This window comes from Meleagris gallopavo, chromosome 20 (assembly GCF_000146605.3).
Source record: "Meleagris gallopavo isolate NT-WF06-2002-E0010 breed Aviagen turkey brand Nicholas breeding stock chromosome 20, Turkey_5.1, whole genome shotgun sequence".
Lineage (NCBI taxonomy): Eukaryota > Metazoa > Chordata > Aves > Galliformes > Phasianidae > Meleagris > Meleagris gallopavo.
Window position 1 is genome coordinate 656,329 of NC_015030.2, and position 14,988 is coordinate 671,316.

General features: G+C 43.6%; 1 protein-coding gene across 4 annotated transcripts in view; it reads left to right on the forward strand.

The window, feature by feature from the left end:
* MAP2K4 (mitogen-activated protein kinase kinase 4) overlaps nucleotides 1-14,988 on the forward strand; it is a 67,068-nt gene that overhangs the window by 5,937 nt on the left and 46,143 nt on the right. For all 4 annotated transcript variants that reach the window (XM_019621582.2, XM_010721185.3, XM_019621583.2 and 1 more), the window contains exon 2: nucleotides 5,045-5,147. In XM_019621582.2, the coding sequence (XP_019477127.1) occupies nucleotides 5,045-5,147 (103 nt within the window). The remainder of the gene's footprint in view (nucleotides 1-5,044; nucleotides 5,148-14,988) is intronic.

Consider the following 14,988-nt stretch of genomic DNA (forward strand, 5'->3'; position numbering starts at 1 on the left):
TCTTGGATCTGAATTCTGGCTCTTGGACTATTCTGAATCAAAGGTTTCATTAGAGGGAAAAGGATGTCAGTAACAGACATACTGCAAATGTTTCTGCTATTATTCATCAAAGCGAGTTTCTGTAGATGGAGTTTGTAAAACTGTTAACTGAAATACCAGTTATCTCCTTCCATTCATACTCCCCAAATAAACTGCTGTGCATGCTGAAGTTCCTCATGTTTTGTTTCAAAATTTGGCTAGTTTTTATTTATGAAATAGTTTGTCTGGAGGGCAAGGCTGGAAGCCTGCTTTACTCTCAAATTAGTAGTGCTGATTTTGGAGTACCTCCATGAGCAAGGCTGGAAAGGAAATTTAACAGCAAGATTACAGATTGGAAGGGCTTATGGGGAAGTAGTACTGTGTTAGGAGCAATGGAGACAGCGAGCAGTGAATCCTGCCTGCTACATCAAAGCAGGCGTTTTGTTAGCAGAAAAGATCTAACTGTTTGAATAATAAGAGTTGTTGGAAGAGCAGAGGGATCTGTGCGTATCGTTTTCTTTTTGATCAGACCTGGTATTTTGCAGTTTTCTGTTAGAAAGGTGTCCTCAAGCATTCAGCTTCTTTCTCAGACTGAAGCAGGTCACCCACCTGCCTGACCTCCTACGTCCTGTCCTATTTTCATGCTTTTATGACATATTTTGGCTTAATCAAGCAAGGGTAAGAAGGCTACAAAGCTATTGCAGTTTCCCTGATTATCTGCCTGCTGTTTTCTGCCACAACTCATTTTTTATTTTATTTCTGTTTTCTTGCAATACTAGAGCAAGGAAATAAAGTGTAAAGTGGCTTCCTGGCATATTGCTGCTCCTCAAACAGCAGAGAGGCTTTGGAATCCAGAGAGAAGAGCCACATTTGCACCGTGACAGTCACATTCACACCGTGTCAGGTGGTGGATAGGGCAGATTTGGACCAAGTGGAAAGCATTTCCATAAGGGTCAGTTTGTGGCCCTGCAAGACAGAAACCCAGCAGAAAATCCATTTATCTGCTGTTGTTTTGAGAAGTTGAAAAGCATTTTCTTATGTGTAACATGAATATTGTGATATTGTGAATATCTGTTATATAGGTGTGGCATGCAGGAGTTGGGGTAAGGAAATTCCAGGAGAAAAGTGGTTGTTTTGTCCAACAGGAGGTGACTTAGAGCCTTGGGGAAGTCGTAGATGTCTGTGGTGAAGTAAAAATGATAATACAGAATGTAAGTGGAGGAATACCTCGTACTGCATGTTATCTGAGAGATGGCCGTTTCCTCTTATACAAAGATAGGTTGGCTGTGGTTGTGGTAAAGAAGCCTCAAAATGAGTGATGAGAACCTAATTGCAGAGCCAAGTGCCTGGATTAATCCTGGTGATGGATAGCAGCACATAAATAATTATGTACTTAACCTAGCATCCACTTACTCATGCAGCAGGAAATGTGTGTGCATTTTGAGCCTGGGTTGTTCTGCTGTGGCCATTGTGCAGGTGGCCTCCGGTTTGCGCCTTGCAAGGCTTCCCAGCTGCTTTTCTTCCACAGGGTCCTTTTTGGCCCTCAGTCAATGAAATGCCAGGGGATGTGTGGCTGTTCAGTTGCAGCATACAGGGAAAGCATCTCTGTTACTTTTGTCCATGTAGCAGCCTGATATTAAAGCAGCGTCTTGTTTTCAAATCCTTTTTAAAGAGGAACACTTATTTAATGAGAGTAGTGACTTGGAATAAGTATTACTATCATGTTATGGATAGAAAATTAACTTCAGAGAAAAGCCTGTTTGGGCTCTGGGAGAAGTACAGCCTAGGATAGTTACAATCCTGGTTAGATGCCCTCAAAACATAAGCTTTCTTGCCACTTCAAGAAAGCCAAGGCCATCTTGCATTCAAAAAATAACATCGTTATGACCATTAACATGCAGCTTAACAAATCTGTCAGTCAAAATTGGTAAGACCTTAGCTGAAAAACTATCATAGTTTCAGGTCTGTTTTTGAGGTTTAGCCTCATTTATGAGAGAGCAGTATGTTCCAAAATGAGGGGTGTTGCTTTCTGCTTGTTGGTTTTTTTCTGAATATTGCTTCTCTGGTGCATTTGCAATTTCCAGAGGTGCAGATGTTAGAGCAGTCAATGGTCAGAGTTACGTATTGTTAGCAAAGCTTTCAGAGGATGGTTAATTTACATCGTTTTACAGCATGTTTTAGGACAGCGTTGTGCGTGCAGCCTTGATGGTGGCAGTGGCATTAGCTCATTTCAGAAGCAACATCAGTCCTTGGCCTCTTTAGTTTAGAGGGAAGAACAGGGTGGTCTGAATTTAATCTGTCTGTGCTAAAATCACCAGCAAAACTCATGTATCCAAAGAAGCTCTTTTGCCTCCATTAGTTTTGAGTGAAGTCTTTGTAAGCAGTGAGGGCATGGAGCTTTCAGATCTTTGGAATGAAACTCGCAGTCCAGACTGGGTAGCTAAAGGTGCTTGATTTTGAAAGATTTTGAGGAGGAGAACGTGCTGTGTTGTTTTGTTTACAGCATGTGGATGGAAATTCTCAGCATTTCTCAACAAGGCCATGTTTCCCCTGGTCCTTTTCCTTGTTAATATCTTGAGGAAAAAGCAAACCATCCTGTTTGCCTTCCTGAGGTAGGTCATGCTTCTGCGTTTATTGGATTTGCAGAAAATCCAGCTCCAGGTGTTGAATTGATGTTGTTGAAAGTATTCTTAGAAACTTAATGACATAGAAATCCATAGATTGATGTGTAACAGTGATTTAAAAACAAAAGTACACTCATTGCAAGGAAATTTAGTGCATAAAGTGTTGCAGGTAGGTAAAGAATAGGAACAGGTCTTCAGAAGAGGAAATCTTACTGATAGGAGCCCGTAGCTAATTGCGTAGCTTTCAGTGTTGGGCTGCTTCAAGGACAAACGCTCACGTCATGTAAATGTTGTGGTTCCAAGTGGAAAATCATATGGCATTGCTGTACTGTTGCCCCGGGAAGAGAAGGATAGTGTTTCAGGATGTGAATAAAACAAAACCGGGAGAATGATGGAAGCTCTAAATTACCAGATCCAGTATGAGAGCAGAACTACCCCAAAGCAGATCAGCTGTCAGCACCAGCAGTGGCATTTCTCTGTATTCTGATGAGCAGGGTTACTTTTGGGATGAGCAAAGCTGTTGATCACCCTCTTGCAGTGCGTTCATAGTTTTTAAAAACAAGCATCTTATTGTTTGTTTCCATGCGTTTCTGCAGCCCAGACCATACTGTGTAATCTCATTCAGGTAACATGCCCAAGAAAGGCACCTGGGGAGCACTGAGCTCTGCAGTGCTGCTGTCCTCACCACAGCCTGCTGTGCCTCATGCTGGGTCCCTAGGCTGGGCAACCTCACTGACCCTCTTCTCTCCCATCAGTAGTGATGTAAGATCCTGTATTACCAGCTGGGGCCTTGTGAAAATCTGCAGGTGAATTGTCAGCTAAGAATGATGTGGTTTTTTATTTTAGGTGGTGGAATGCAAAGCTTTGAATAATTGGTTTTGTGCTGTTGCATTTCCTGCAAATCTCGTGTGTAACAAATGAGGTGATGCTTAGAAAATGCAGATATTTCCAAACAGCTTACTGTATTGCAGCAGGAGTGAAGCTAGAAGTATGCATCCGTGGTTGAAAAATAAAAGGTATTATAGAGGACGTAGGAGATCATCACGGAATGAAGATACCAAATGGGGAAGGTCAGAGGAGCACTGTGGAGCTCCATATGTTGTGGGCTTGTCTGGGGTGGCAGGTAGTATTTCATGGCTTTGACTTGTATCTAGTTTTTTCAGTGGGAAGCCATTGTCCCAAAGTCACTAAAAGCACATATCCCTTTGAGCAAGGTAGAGGAGCAGTGCAGAGTGCAGTGGTGTTTATGCTCAGGCCTTGTGGTCCACAGTGTTCTCTGCTTTTCCCACGGTATGTTTAGGAGTATAATCCCCACCTCAGGGCGCAGGCAGAAAAGTGCTGGAGGACTCTGGGTATTGGGTTCATTGCTGAAGGCCGATGCCTCACAAGGTGGTTGGTTGCAGTGCCTGCCCTGCAGGTAGTGCTAAGTTTTGGACCCCTGCCCAGGAAGTGAGAGCCTCTGGAAGGTTTGTGCTTAGAGTCCTGCGAGGCTGTGGGCAGAGGAGACCTCGGCTGCACTGTGTTGGTGCGGGGCTGTGCGGTGCCTGGTTTTCCTGAGCCCACATGGAAACAAGGTGGGATCTTTTGCAGCCCAGTAGCAGGGCTGGGAAAGGATGTCTTACTTCTGTAGGCTCTGATTCTGATGGTGCTTAAGAAATACGTAGCTGGTGGCTGGAGCGGTGCCCAGCAGCTCTTCCCCCCCATTTCCACCTTCCTATTTCTGTATGTCTTTCTGCACAGCGTCTCAGCTGGCTGCAGAGCAAAGCTTTCTCCCACCTGGTCACTGCTGTGTCGGGCTGAGCTTTACTTTCTGCTTGGTGACCCACTTGGCAGTAGGAGCACACAGCCTATCTCCTGCATCCTCGCTTAAGCCTGATTGTGCCTAATTTGCTGCGAGGCTGAGGAATGTCAGTGATTCTGCAGTTGGGGTTTCATGTAATACATCCAGTGCTTCCCCTTTACCTTTGCTGTCCATCCTGGCTCTGGTGGATGTACCAAGTAGAGCAAGTCCCCTTTGCCACCAGGCTGGAGTTGAGCTCAGTGTGAAATGTGTTTCAATGAGGACTGTGTGTGGAGGAAGCTCAGGCCCCGATGTGGAGGTTCCCCATGGCTGTTGGTAGTTCTGGCTGCTGATGCTGGTCCTCCAGTTGCCATGGGAAGTCCTCGGACACCTCTGCTTAGTGACTGATGTGGAATGGGACAGGGAAGACCTTGGGGTGAGAATTGATTCACTTTCTTGATTCCTGTGTCCCTAACAGAAGTTATGATTTGCTTATGTAACTGTGAAATGTGTTTTCCTTTTCTTACAAAGTGTTGTATTGTTTCTACTTATTTCCTGATGCTCTTACAAAATGCTGTTTTGTTGCTGACAAACAGTTTACTTTGTGTTCGTTGTCTCCCAGGTAAACGCAAAGCGCTGAAGTTAAATTTTGCAAATCCACCTTTCAAGTCTACGGCAAGATTTACTCTAAACACTTCAGGAGTTCCTTTCCAAAATCCACACATGTGAGTATAAAGCCAAAGGCACAACTAGTGAAACATCTTTGAAATGATTTAGCCAGTAAGCAGTTTTATTTTATATGCAGGCTGAATACTTCATTTTTTTCTAGGTTGTTCAAATCTGTCCATTTGATTCAATGTAAAAGAGGTGGAGTTTTTTTGTTTGTTTGTTTGTTTTTTTCAGAATTGAAATTGTTGAGTTTGGGATCTTCCTCTTACACTGGAGCTACTGCCATCCAGAGTTGATTAACTTCAGATAAATTGTAGCTGATAATGCAAGACCTGTTCACTGTCATTTTCCTGTCTCTTTATTCACTGCTTATTATTTTTCATTAGAGAGATGTTCTTGTTTCTGTGTTACTTGTGAAATACATAACTGTGCTAGATTCTTTAGCACTAAAATGAATAAGTTTGAGGAATGTATTTCTACCTATATGGAGTTTCAAGGGAGTTATATACGTTGATTAGCCCTCCCTGAATTTTCTAGCTTTCTAACTTCAGCATATCCCTGTATAAAGTTTGAATGTAAGTGTGGCACAGAGCTGTTCCTGACACTGGTAAATAATAGTTATACCTTGTCACAGAAAGTATTAGGTTTATATCCTCAGATCCACCAATCTAGATTGATGGGTGACACCCCCGCAGCCTGTTTGTGTGGCAGAATGCAGACAGCTTGCAAAGATGTCCCGACTTTTTTCTCTTCAAGTTCCCTACCAGGTCCCAAGAGTTCAGTCAGTGGCAAGTCTCAAAAACTGCACCTGAAGCTTTCCCCTCTGCCTGGACTCTTCAGAGTGTCCTTGGTTATAGTGTGCTTCTGCTTTGCTGTGCATGTTGCTGCCTCTTTCCTTCAGCTTGGTGCCTTCTGCTTTCCCAGGATATATCCTCTGTGGTCTGTTCCTGTTTCTGGTAGCTTCTTTTATGTTGGAGATCTTCAAGTAAATTTTACCTGAGTTAGAAACATGTTTTTGATGAGCTATTGCTGGTACTTACAGCACCTAGAAATTTTATGGAGTATTTTAGAAGGTTGCTCTTACCATTCCAAGTGATGTTTCCAGCAAGTCCTTCTCTCTTTCTCTCTATTTTCTTCTCTGAAATAGAGTATTCTCTCTGGTTGTAAAGCTAACATTTTTATATTTACTTTTTGTGTGTTTCCCTCCATATCACAAATGCTTGTAACAGTTTTTTGTAGAACCCTACCTTCTTTCCTCTCTGAGGAATAAGAGGCTTAGTCTCAGCTAGTGAGCTCCCGAGATCAGCCATCTGTAGGGCTTTGTCTGTGTTTATCTCCATGGATCTCTGTCTTGGATCACTTGAAGTCATCATGGCTCCTGTTTATCACAGAAGAGCTCTCACTGTTGACCGGTGACATCTTTAGTATTATGTCTGTGCAAGTGACTGTCATTGTTGTCCATTATGATGTTACTGCTCAGTCTCCATGCGAGCTGCAGTCATCGGTGGGGGTTGTATCCTGAACTGGTGAACCGTGTAACTGCTTTAAAGGAGTTGGAAATGTTTTGGGTTTGCTATGATAGCTATTGAAGTGCCAAGAGTAACGATGGTGCACCTGAATTAAAATTTTCTTGGGATGCTACAAGCTGTAGTAGTGGTTTCTGTTTGAAGGAGATGAATGCTGTTGGTTGGATTACTTTATCTGCATTGAAGCTGAACAAGCATGGATAGAGCTGGTTTATCCTCACATGTTGTCCGTAGCAGATGCTGTTCTCATAGGCAGTGTTCAGATCTTCTGGTTACACGCATCTCCCAGTGATGCAAATGTTTCTCTCACAGTTGGTGCGTCTCCGTTATGTGTCTGTCTCCTTCCACACTTCCCCAGAGAGACTGATTTTTTCCTCTGTTCCCTGGAAGAGTTTATAAACTTTAGTTTTGAAGTGGATATTCCAACCCTCTGGGCCCAGCTGCATTCTCCCTTCAAGATGTGATGGAACTGAATGGACTTGGGCTCACTGGTGCCAAGTCTGACTTGCTGAGATGGGTGCTGGCTCAACGCCGCTGTGGGTTTCCCTGTGCAGACTTTGTTGATCCAGATGGGTGGATCTGAAGATGCAGCGAAGTCAATTTCTTACATGAAATTTGAGTTTCTGTGACTTGGATCCACCAATCTGGAAGCTATGTGGTGCCTTCTCTCCAGGAGGGCAGAGCGAGAGGATGCAATCAGCAGTGACCTGCAGGTACCTTGAGATAAAAATTACCTGTTAGCTGTTTACTTGATTATTTGATCAGAGAGCTGTCAGCCTGGATTGATGGTTATTCAGGTAAGAGTATGGTAGTGGGGTACTTCGTACCCATGTGGTGTGTTAGGAGTCAGACTTGGTGTAAATTGCAGTTCTCAAGCAAAGAAACCGCTGCTGAAGAGGGAAGATGTGCCAGGATATCAGTTACAGTCTGGGTGCTTGTTGGTGCTGAGGCTTTGTACCCTGTTAAAACATGCATGGCCACTGCATACCCTGTGAAGGTGCAACTTTGGATTTCTCTGTAGGGCTTCCTTCTTGGTTTGAGTAGTGTCAGGAATGTAAGAACTATCCAGTGGAGGAAATAATTTTTAGAATCACACTAAACCAAGGGTAGAATTTAGCTGATGTGGAGCTAAAGCCCAGTGCTTGGTTGGATTTCCTCGATAAGTGATTGTGCTATCAGACTGAATACCCTGCTACTAGTCACCAGATGTTACTGGAGGAACAATTTCAAAGGCTATGAAATTTCCCAGAATCACACATGAAATTCCAGTTGCAAGACACAAAGTTATTACATCGTGACCAGTGCTTCCCAGTTGCTTTGTATGTCAGGGTGCAGAGCACCCTCTGTAACCCGGTGAGGGCTCCCTCTCTGCTAGGAGGGTGCTTCCAGTTCTTCTCTCATAAATAGAGCTTTTTGCCCATGCACAGTTTGTGGAATGATGCTTCCAGTGAAGGAGATTCTAGGTGACATAACTTCTACAGAGCAGAGAAAATTGGGATGGGTTCCTAAATGGATCCAGCCCCTATCTTGTCTTTTCTTTCATGCCTGTGGCATTTTTAGGCCACGTCTTGCAGTCTGATTCTCAGTTGGGGCTGCCAACCCCCATCTGTGGGGGTTGTGTGCTGAGGTACAGTAATTCAGAGTGCTGCCATGGGCTGGCATGGAGCCAGGGCAAGACTTAGGGCAGCACCAAGGAAAGCCCAGCTGCACAGGGCAAGTGGGAAGGCAGAGATGGGAGCTGGAATGGCCTAGGAGAGGTCAGCACCTCTAAGCTTTGCTGTGGCATCTCTGTGATGGCCTTGGAGCCAGGAGCTGAGCACTAGTAGCTGTGCTCTTCCTGCTCTGTCTTTATGTAGCCCATGGTACCCAGGGAAGCCTCCTGTCTTTCCCCCTCCCACTACCCGCTCTGTCTGGAGCGCCCCGGAGTGTTGGGTCACCTTTGTGATGGATTTGGATGAAATTAGAATTCAGAGATACCTTTCTAGTTGCTGGAATTGCTGGAATTCATCTCCCTGAAATGTCCCTTCCTGGTGACACTGAGTCTTAGTACAGCTGAGTTGCCCTGTGGGTGGCTTTCCTATGGAGATTGGTGAGCTCCAGGATAGTCCTGCATTCCCAGCAGGACCAAGGCAGAGGGTTTGGAAGCAAGATGAACTCAAGGTCAGTGAGCACATGTGACTAATGGAGCGTGAAGCTGTAGAAAATGTGCATCCTGTGTAGTCCAGCTGTGGCTGTTAGCACCAAATCTTCTTTGTGAGTACAGGGGATCTTGTTCTACCCAGCCTGTCTGCAGGATGTCTGGCACATTGTATGCATAGTATTGTGTATGACCTATATAGTAAAGAAGGAGTGGAGCCCAAATTAATTTGAAAAATAAAGCCTTTTAGAATTACTGATGTAAAAATAAAAGCTGTATTTTGAACGTTACTTGAAGCACAGTGATGTCTGTTCAGTTTGGTTCTCCAGTTAAACTGTCCTTGGAAGGAAAAATTCATACTTGGAGGAATTTACTGACAGCTGAGGCCCCGAGTCAGGGGAGTGTATGGAGTCAGAAAAGCATCTCACCTTTTACCTCATCTGTTCTGTGTCTCAGTAGGTTTTAGATCACAAGCAAAATGAGCTGAAATAATTAGCAAGATGTAAGTTCTACAGAGCTATCTGTGACCGGTGGCCCTTGCTGAAAGGAGGCTCAAGTCACACTGAGGCAAGGTCAGTGCGGTGCTCCCAGAGCTGTGCACAGGAGGTCTGCTGGCACTGCATGTGCTGGGCTGGCCCTCGCTGGTGTCTGCTGAACCCTGTTGTTCATTTGGCTGTTGCTGATTTATCAGCTTTCTGGAAAGCATTGCACTCATTTGGTGCACTTGATCTGGATTTCAGACTGCAGGTTTTAAATCCACCTGTTAGCAAATGAGTGTACACAAAAATAATTTGTTTGGCATCTGGTTTGCAGCATGTTGTTGAGCATCCTGACCACTGTCTGGGAAGTTTGCTGAGTTTCTGAGCTCCTTTCTTTAGAACTTCAACACAGAGCATTGCAGCCTTATCTGGAAAGGTGTCAAGATGAAATACTCTTTTCTTAATGCTCACAAAACTCAGCTTGTGAACTGCAGGTCTGTGGTCTGTTGGACTCCATGGCCTTACTGTGGCACATGGGTGTCTTCATGGATCATGACTTAAACTTCCAGAGCTGCTCTGTGGATCCTCTTCCCCTTGTGGTCTGGAGAGTCACACGTTTTCCAAATAGATGCCCTAGGAGTGTGTAGGCAGATGTTTGGCTTAGAACTTTGCAGCTGGGTGCTTCAAAAGCAAAATGAGGTCCAGTTGCATTTCAGACTCTGCTGCTTCCTTTATTTCTGTGTAGTTAAGGGACTGTATTTACTCGTGATAAGGATTTTTTTGGCTGTCTTAAAGTCTGTCTCAAGTGTCTCTCCTTCTCTTTCAGTCTTCTCTTACATTTTTCCAAACCATTCTGGTGCGTGGTTTCAGGCTCTGTAGGTGCACAGTCTGCAAATGGCTGAGTTCCTTAGGAGAGCTCTGACAGCTCCTGGTACTTGTCTGGAAAATATTAAAAAGCAAAGCAGAATATCCTGTGTTGGCATGCTCCCAATTACTTGTGTGAAATTTCTTGCAAATAGTTGTGCCTGTTCCCCATTTATCTCACAGTTTTTTCACATCTTTATTACTACTCATTTCCGATGCCTTTCTGCTGCAAGATACTTTCTCATTGCAGGGTGGGATGCCTGGAAGCCTCAGACAAAGATTTCATTGTAAAAGATACCAATTAAGAATACATGTTGGTGGTTTTTTTTTAATTTTTTTTATTTTATTATTTTTTCCTTCAGTGACAGTTTTGCAACATTTCCTGGAAGTTGCACTGTCCAAATATATTGAGTGGGAAACTTGCATGTATTTTCAAGTAAGCACAACTAAGCTGGAAACCTTCAAAGATCCAGCAAATACTTAGAAATGTTTGAGTGAGTCTGCAGCAAACAGATTTTCACTTACATTGCAGGCTGCCCTGTAATGTCATTGCTACAGCAATGGCTTTTGTATATCTTCTATTTCCCCTACGAGCTTTTTTAACAAACTGATTAACTTTCCTATGTTTAACAGTCCTGCTTCTTCCAGTTTACAAATTTGTTTAGCCAATGACATCTCTGGCCTTGTGACAAAGAGGTTATAAGGTTTGTAAAACATCTGTGTTCAGTGTCACAAACCCTAGGTAGATCACCTCTTCAGATAAGGTGCAACCAATGTTAGTGTGCAGCTCTGTCTGAACATACACGCTACCTTAAGATCTCTTTTTTTCTCACATTTTAAGTTTTTGTATTACTCTGATTGTGGAATCATCATAGAATCATAGAACAACCTGGGTTGAAAAGGAACTCAACGCTCATGTAGTTTCAACCCCCTGCTATGTGCAAGGTTGCCAACCACTAGACCAGGATGCCCAAAGCCACATCCAGCCTGGCCTTGAAATTTGATGTGCTAATAAGCTCCTCTGCAGAGGAGCTTATGAATGTCTGCTGTTTCTTAAAATAAATTTATCTAGCATTTTCCATATCCTGTAGGCACTGGTGTCCTGGTAGGACTATTTTCTTCTTTCTGCAAGAGTTTTGGTATCTCAGGTCTCACCCTGCTTCTGAAATTGGGCCTTGTACATCTCCATTAAACTAATTCATGTTGATTTTCAAACGTGCTTCCTGCTATGCTGTTGTGATGTGGGCTGCTCAGAACTTATAGAAACTAATCACTGGCATTTAGGTAGCTAAATCAAATACAGCCTTATCTGACTCTTGTTACCATAGCTTCTGAGTGCTTTGCATGCGTTCATCAATTTGGCTTTGCAAACCTAAATGGCTGCACAAAATTCTGTTTTGCAGATGGGAAGCTGGGACATAATGTGGTTTGGGAGAGGTAAAGGCTGCATCAGAAGTGTGTGACAGAGTAGTGAGCTCAACATAGATCTCCTGATATCGTATTGTGATTCAGGGTGTAACTTTGTATTGCTTTCTTGTTGCTGGTCTAATTAGAAGCTGTGGTCCTGGCTCCTGTGTGTGTGTGGCAGTAGCCAGAGCTTCCCATTCAGGGTGTTCACCTTATAGCTTTGGTGCTCTCTGTGTGTTGTGCAGAGTAAAAGTGATGCTGTTTCTGGTGTTTATGTGGTCATCCACCTTTTCTGCGGCATGGATAAGATATGGAGAGGTCAGGAGGCTCTGAGAGTGGCAGTGCAGTTACTTTTCAAAGTCCCCAGACTCCGGGTGATGGGTGTAGAAGAGCTGGTGGCTGGCAGCACAGCAGAGCAGGAGGTGGGGAGTGCTGGAGCTTCTACACCACAGGCACCTGTGTGGGCTGCTGGTGGGGATGTGGATGTGGCTTTCTCTGGTCACTTGCAGGTCTTGGCAGCTGAGACACGATATCTAAGGCAAACTTAGGAAATTTCTCTGAATTTGCAGCATTTTCAAAGACTGATATCTAACACACTTGCTGTCTCCTTAAGCATATTTTAACTGGCAGCATGGATTAGGGATGGTGGGAAGAGGGACAGAAGTAGAGCTGCCATTATCTGCTTCTTGTGAGGGTGTTTTTACAGTTTTCCTGCACCAACAACACCAGTGTGGTGTGTAAGGAGTTTCTCTGAAGACTAGCAGTTGATTTCTACTTTTTTTGTTTGTTTGTTTTTGGTCAAATTTAATATTATTTCTTAAATTTGCTGTGTGGGAAGAAGTTGAAACATTTTGGTTTGATAGAAGTTGGAAAGTTGTCACATAGAATAGTAGAGTAAAAGTGCTCATACTCAAGAACTTTATATTCACCATTAACCCTGCATCAGTCTGGCTCTGTGTTCCATGAAGAGGCTGAACAGAAGAGCACAGCTGGGTGATGGTCTCCCTTGGATCCAGCGGGTTTCTTTCCAGTGAATGTCTTCTAGTGAGATGTGCTGCCTACCCCTTGTCTAGAAACATGGCTCCCCGAGTGACTTGATCCTTTCCTGAGATTCTTTAGGAGTCATCAGCCTCAACTCCGTGTGCATTTGTGGCAAAGCAGTGTGCTCAGGACCAACCTCCAGCTCTGAAGGTATGTGTTACTCTCCAGAGCCCAGAGAAGAGCCAGGCTGTGGCCATGTTTCTTGTTTTGTCAGCTTGGCTTATAAAGCTGAGAATAAGGTGGATTCTCTGGTAATGAATTTGTGTGGTCTGATGAGGAAAATGGTTTGAGAAATGTTTGTTGTCCTAACCATTGGACGGTTAGAAATTTTCCCCATAGCGTTATGGATTTGGAACGGCAGTACCCTTGCTGTGTTTGGCAAGAGGGATTTGGCAAGAGGGATAATGCTCTTTTATTCAAAAGCAGTTCAAAAGTACTGAGCGTTCGGTGTGGTTTAAGAATTTTGGTTGTATTTATTTACGCTGATTGTATCCCAGTCATTCAAAGAATGTGCTGGGTCTGGCTGGGGTAGCAGCTGTGGCATCACTGTTTAGTAGACCCCAGAGACTGCAGAGTTAAACTCCCTTCATGCATCAGGAGGAGCGCATCTGGTCCTGCCATAGCTGGATGCTTCACACAAAGATGTAACAACTGGGGTGCTTATTTAAGAAAAGTGAAAGTGGGACAAGTAGTTTTAGAAATGGTATCAGCTCTTCTGTGCCCTTCGTATTATAGTAGAAATAAATCTTTCTTTTTCCTTTCCTTTATTTGTAGGTGCTGCATCCCCTAGCAATGGCAGCAGTGCACGTTTAAATGCAAGCCGTTTGCCAAAGCTTGGTGTGCGGGGATTTTAAAAGCATTCTGCACACCCATATATCCAAATCTGGTCTATAGAGCTAAACAGAAGACGGGAGCTTTTTGATTCAGAATTTCCCATGGCACCTTTATGTTGTGCTCCATGCCCCAAGGTGTCTCCGGGACCTGTTGAGCTGCGCTGCCTGAGGTCTGAGGGGAAGTTATGCGTATTTGAATTCCCAAGTTTGTAAGGCATGCGCTGAAAACACGTTGCCAGTTTCAGTTAAAATTTAGCATCAGGAGATGCTGTTACTCTTACTTATCTAACAGATCAGAGACTGTAGTATCCTCATTTATCTTTTAACCTTTTCTTCTAGAATCAGATTTCTTAGCTATGGTTCAACATGGACAAGTGTTGTTCCATCCTGTGTATTTTACAAATCAGTTTCCTGGAACACGGACAGAGTCCTGAGCCTTAAGAGAGCCTAGATCCCCAGGTGCCCTCTTTGGGCATGTACAGTAACTATGAGCTTAGTATGAAAGATTCTCTGGTGTTTGGAGAAGAAAGTGTGACGGAGCACTCTGGGCTCATATGCACAGTTTGTGCTCTGATGCAGTCATTCCAAATGATGTATCTTAGCACCGTGTGCACAGTCCATTGAGGGTTTGATCCAAGCTCAGGTGAGAGGAAACCTCCAAAGCACCCTACTTTGCACTGTTTCCTGGGGATCGATTCACACATCACAGCATTCAGCCTGCAGATTTCTCCACATCCCAACTCTGCAGGTCTGTGTCTTCTGCTTCAGTGCAGGAGCATGTAGGTCAATTATAAATATAAACATAGCCCAGCTCAATTCTGAGTTTCTGCTTCTGAGGCACACTGCTGTGTGCTCAGTTTTGCAGTGTTGGACATCACTGCTTTTTTACCTTTCTGGAGCCAACACACTTTACCTGTACAGGTTATTATGTAAAATGTCTGAATATATGTTTATATGCACCCCTCTGTCCCAGTTCAGTGTCTACTCTTTTTTTTTTTTTTTTTTTTATAAATACATTGTTCCAGTAATTACTTCCAGGTAGCAAAGTAGGACATCGCTCATGTTTATACAAGTTTAATGCTTTTGTGCAAGTGGTCTCTGCTGTATCATACTGATGATGTATGTAGCCTAAGTGACTGTCTCTGTTGTACTGTACTTAATGCAAGATGGTCTGTTGCAGGCTTTTTTTGCTGGTGTGTGTGGCAGTGACAAAAGGCAGAAGGGATTTTATCTAGAAAACGTTGGTATTCATATTTGTGTTTTAAAGTTTGACATGACCCCTGCTTTTCCAGATGTGGATCTTGCAAAGCATATCCTTGCAAGAAACCCCACTGAGCAGTTGCTATTGCAAACTATAGAAATAAACTGTTTGTTGTCATTCCGTGTACTCAGGATTATGTTGCATTTCTTCAGAGCAAGACCAATGTACGTCATCTCTTTGGACATCCATCTCAACTTTGTTGTAAAGTATCTTGCTTTTTTACTGGCTACTGAGAGGTGAACTGGGTTTTCTTCTGTGTGGGCTCAAACTGAAGGAATTGGTCATCCTTTCTGTCTTACGAAAACATTAAGAAATGGAGAATGAAGGGAGTAGAGTTGCAGATTTGAAG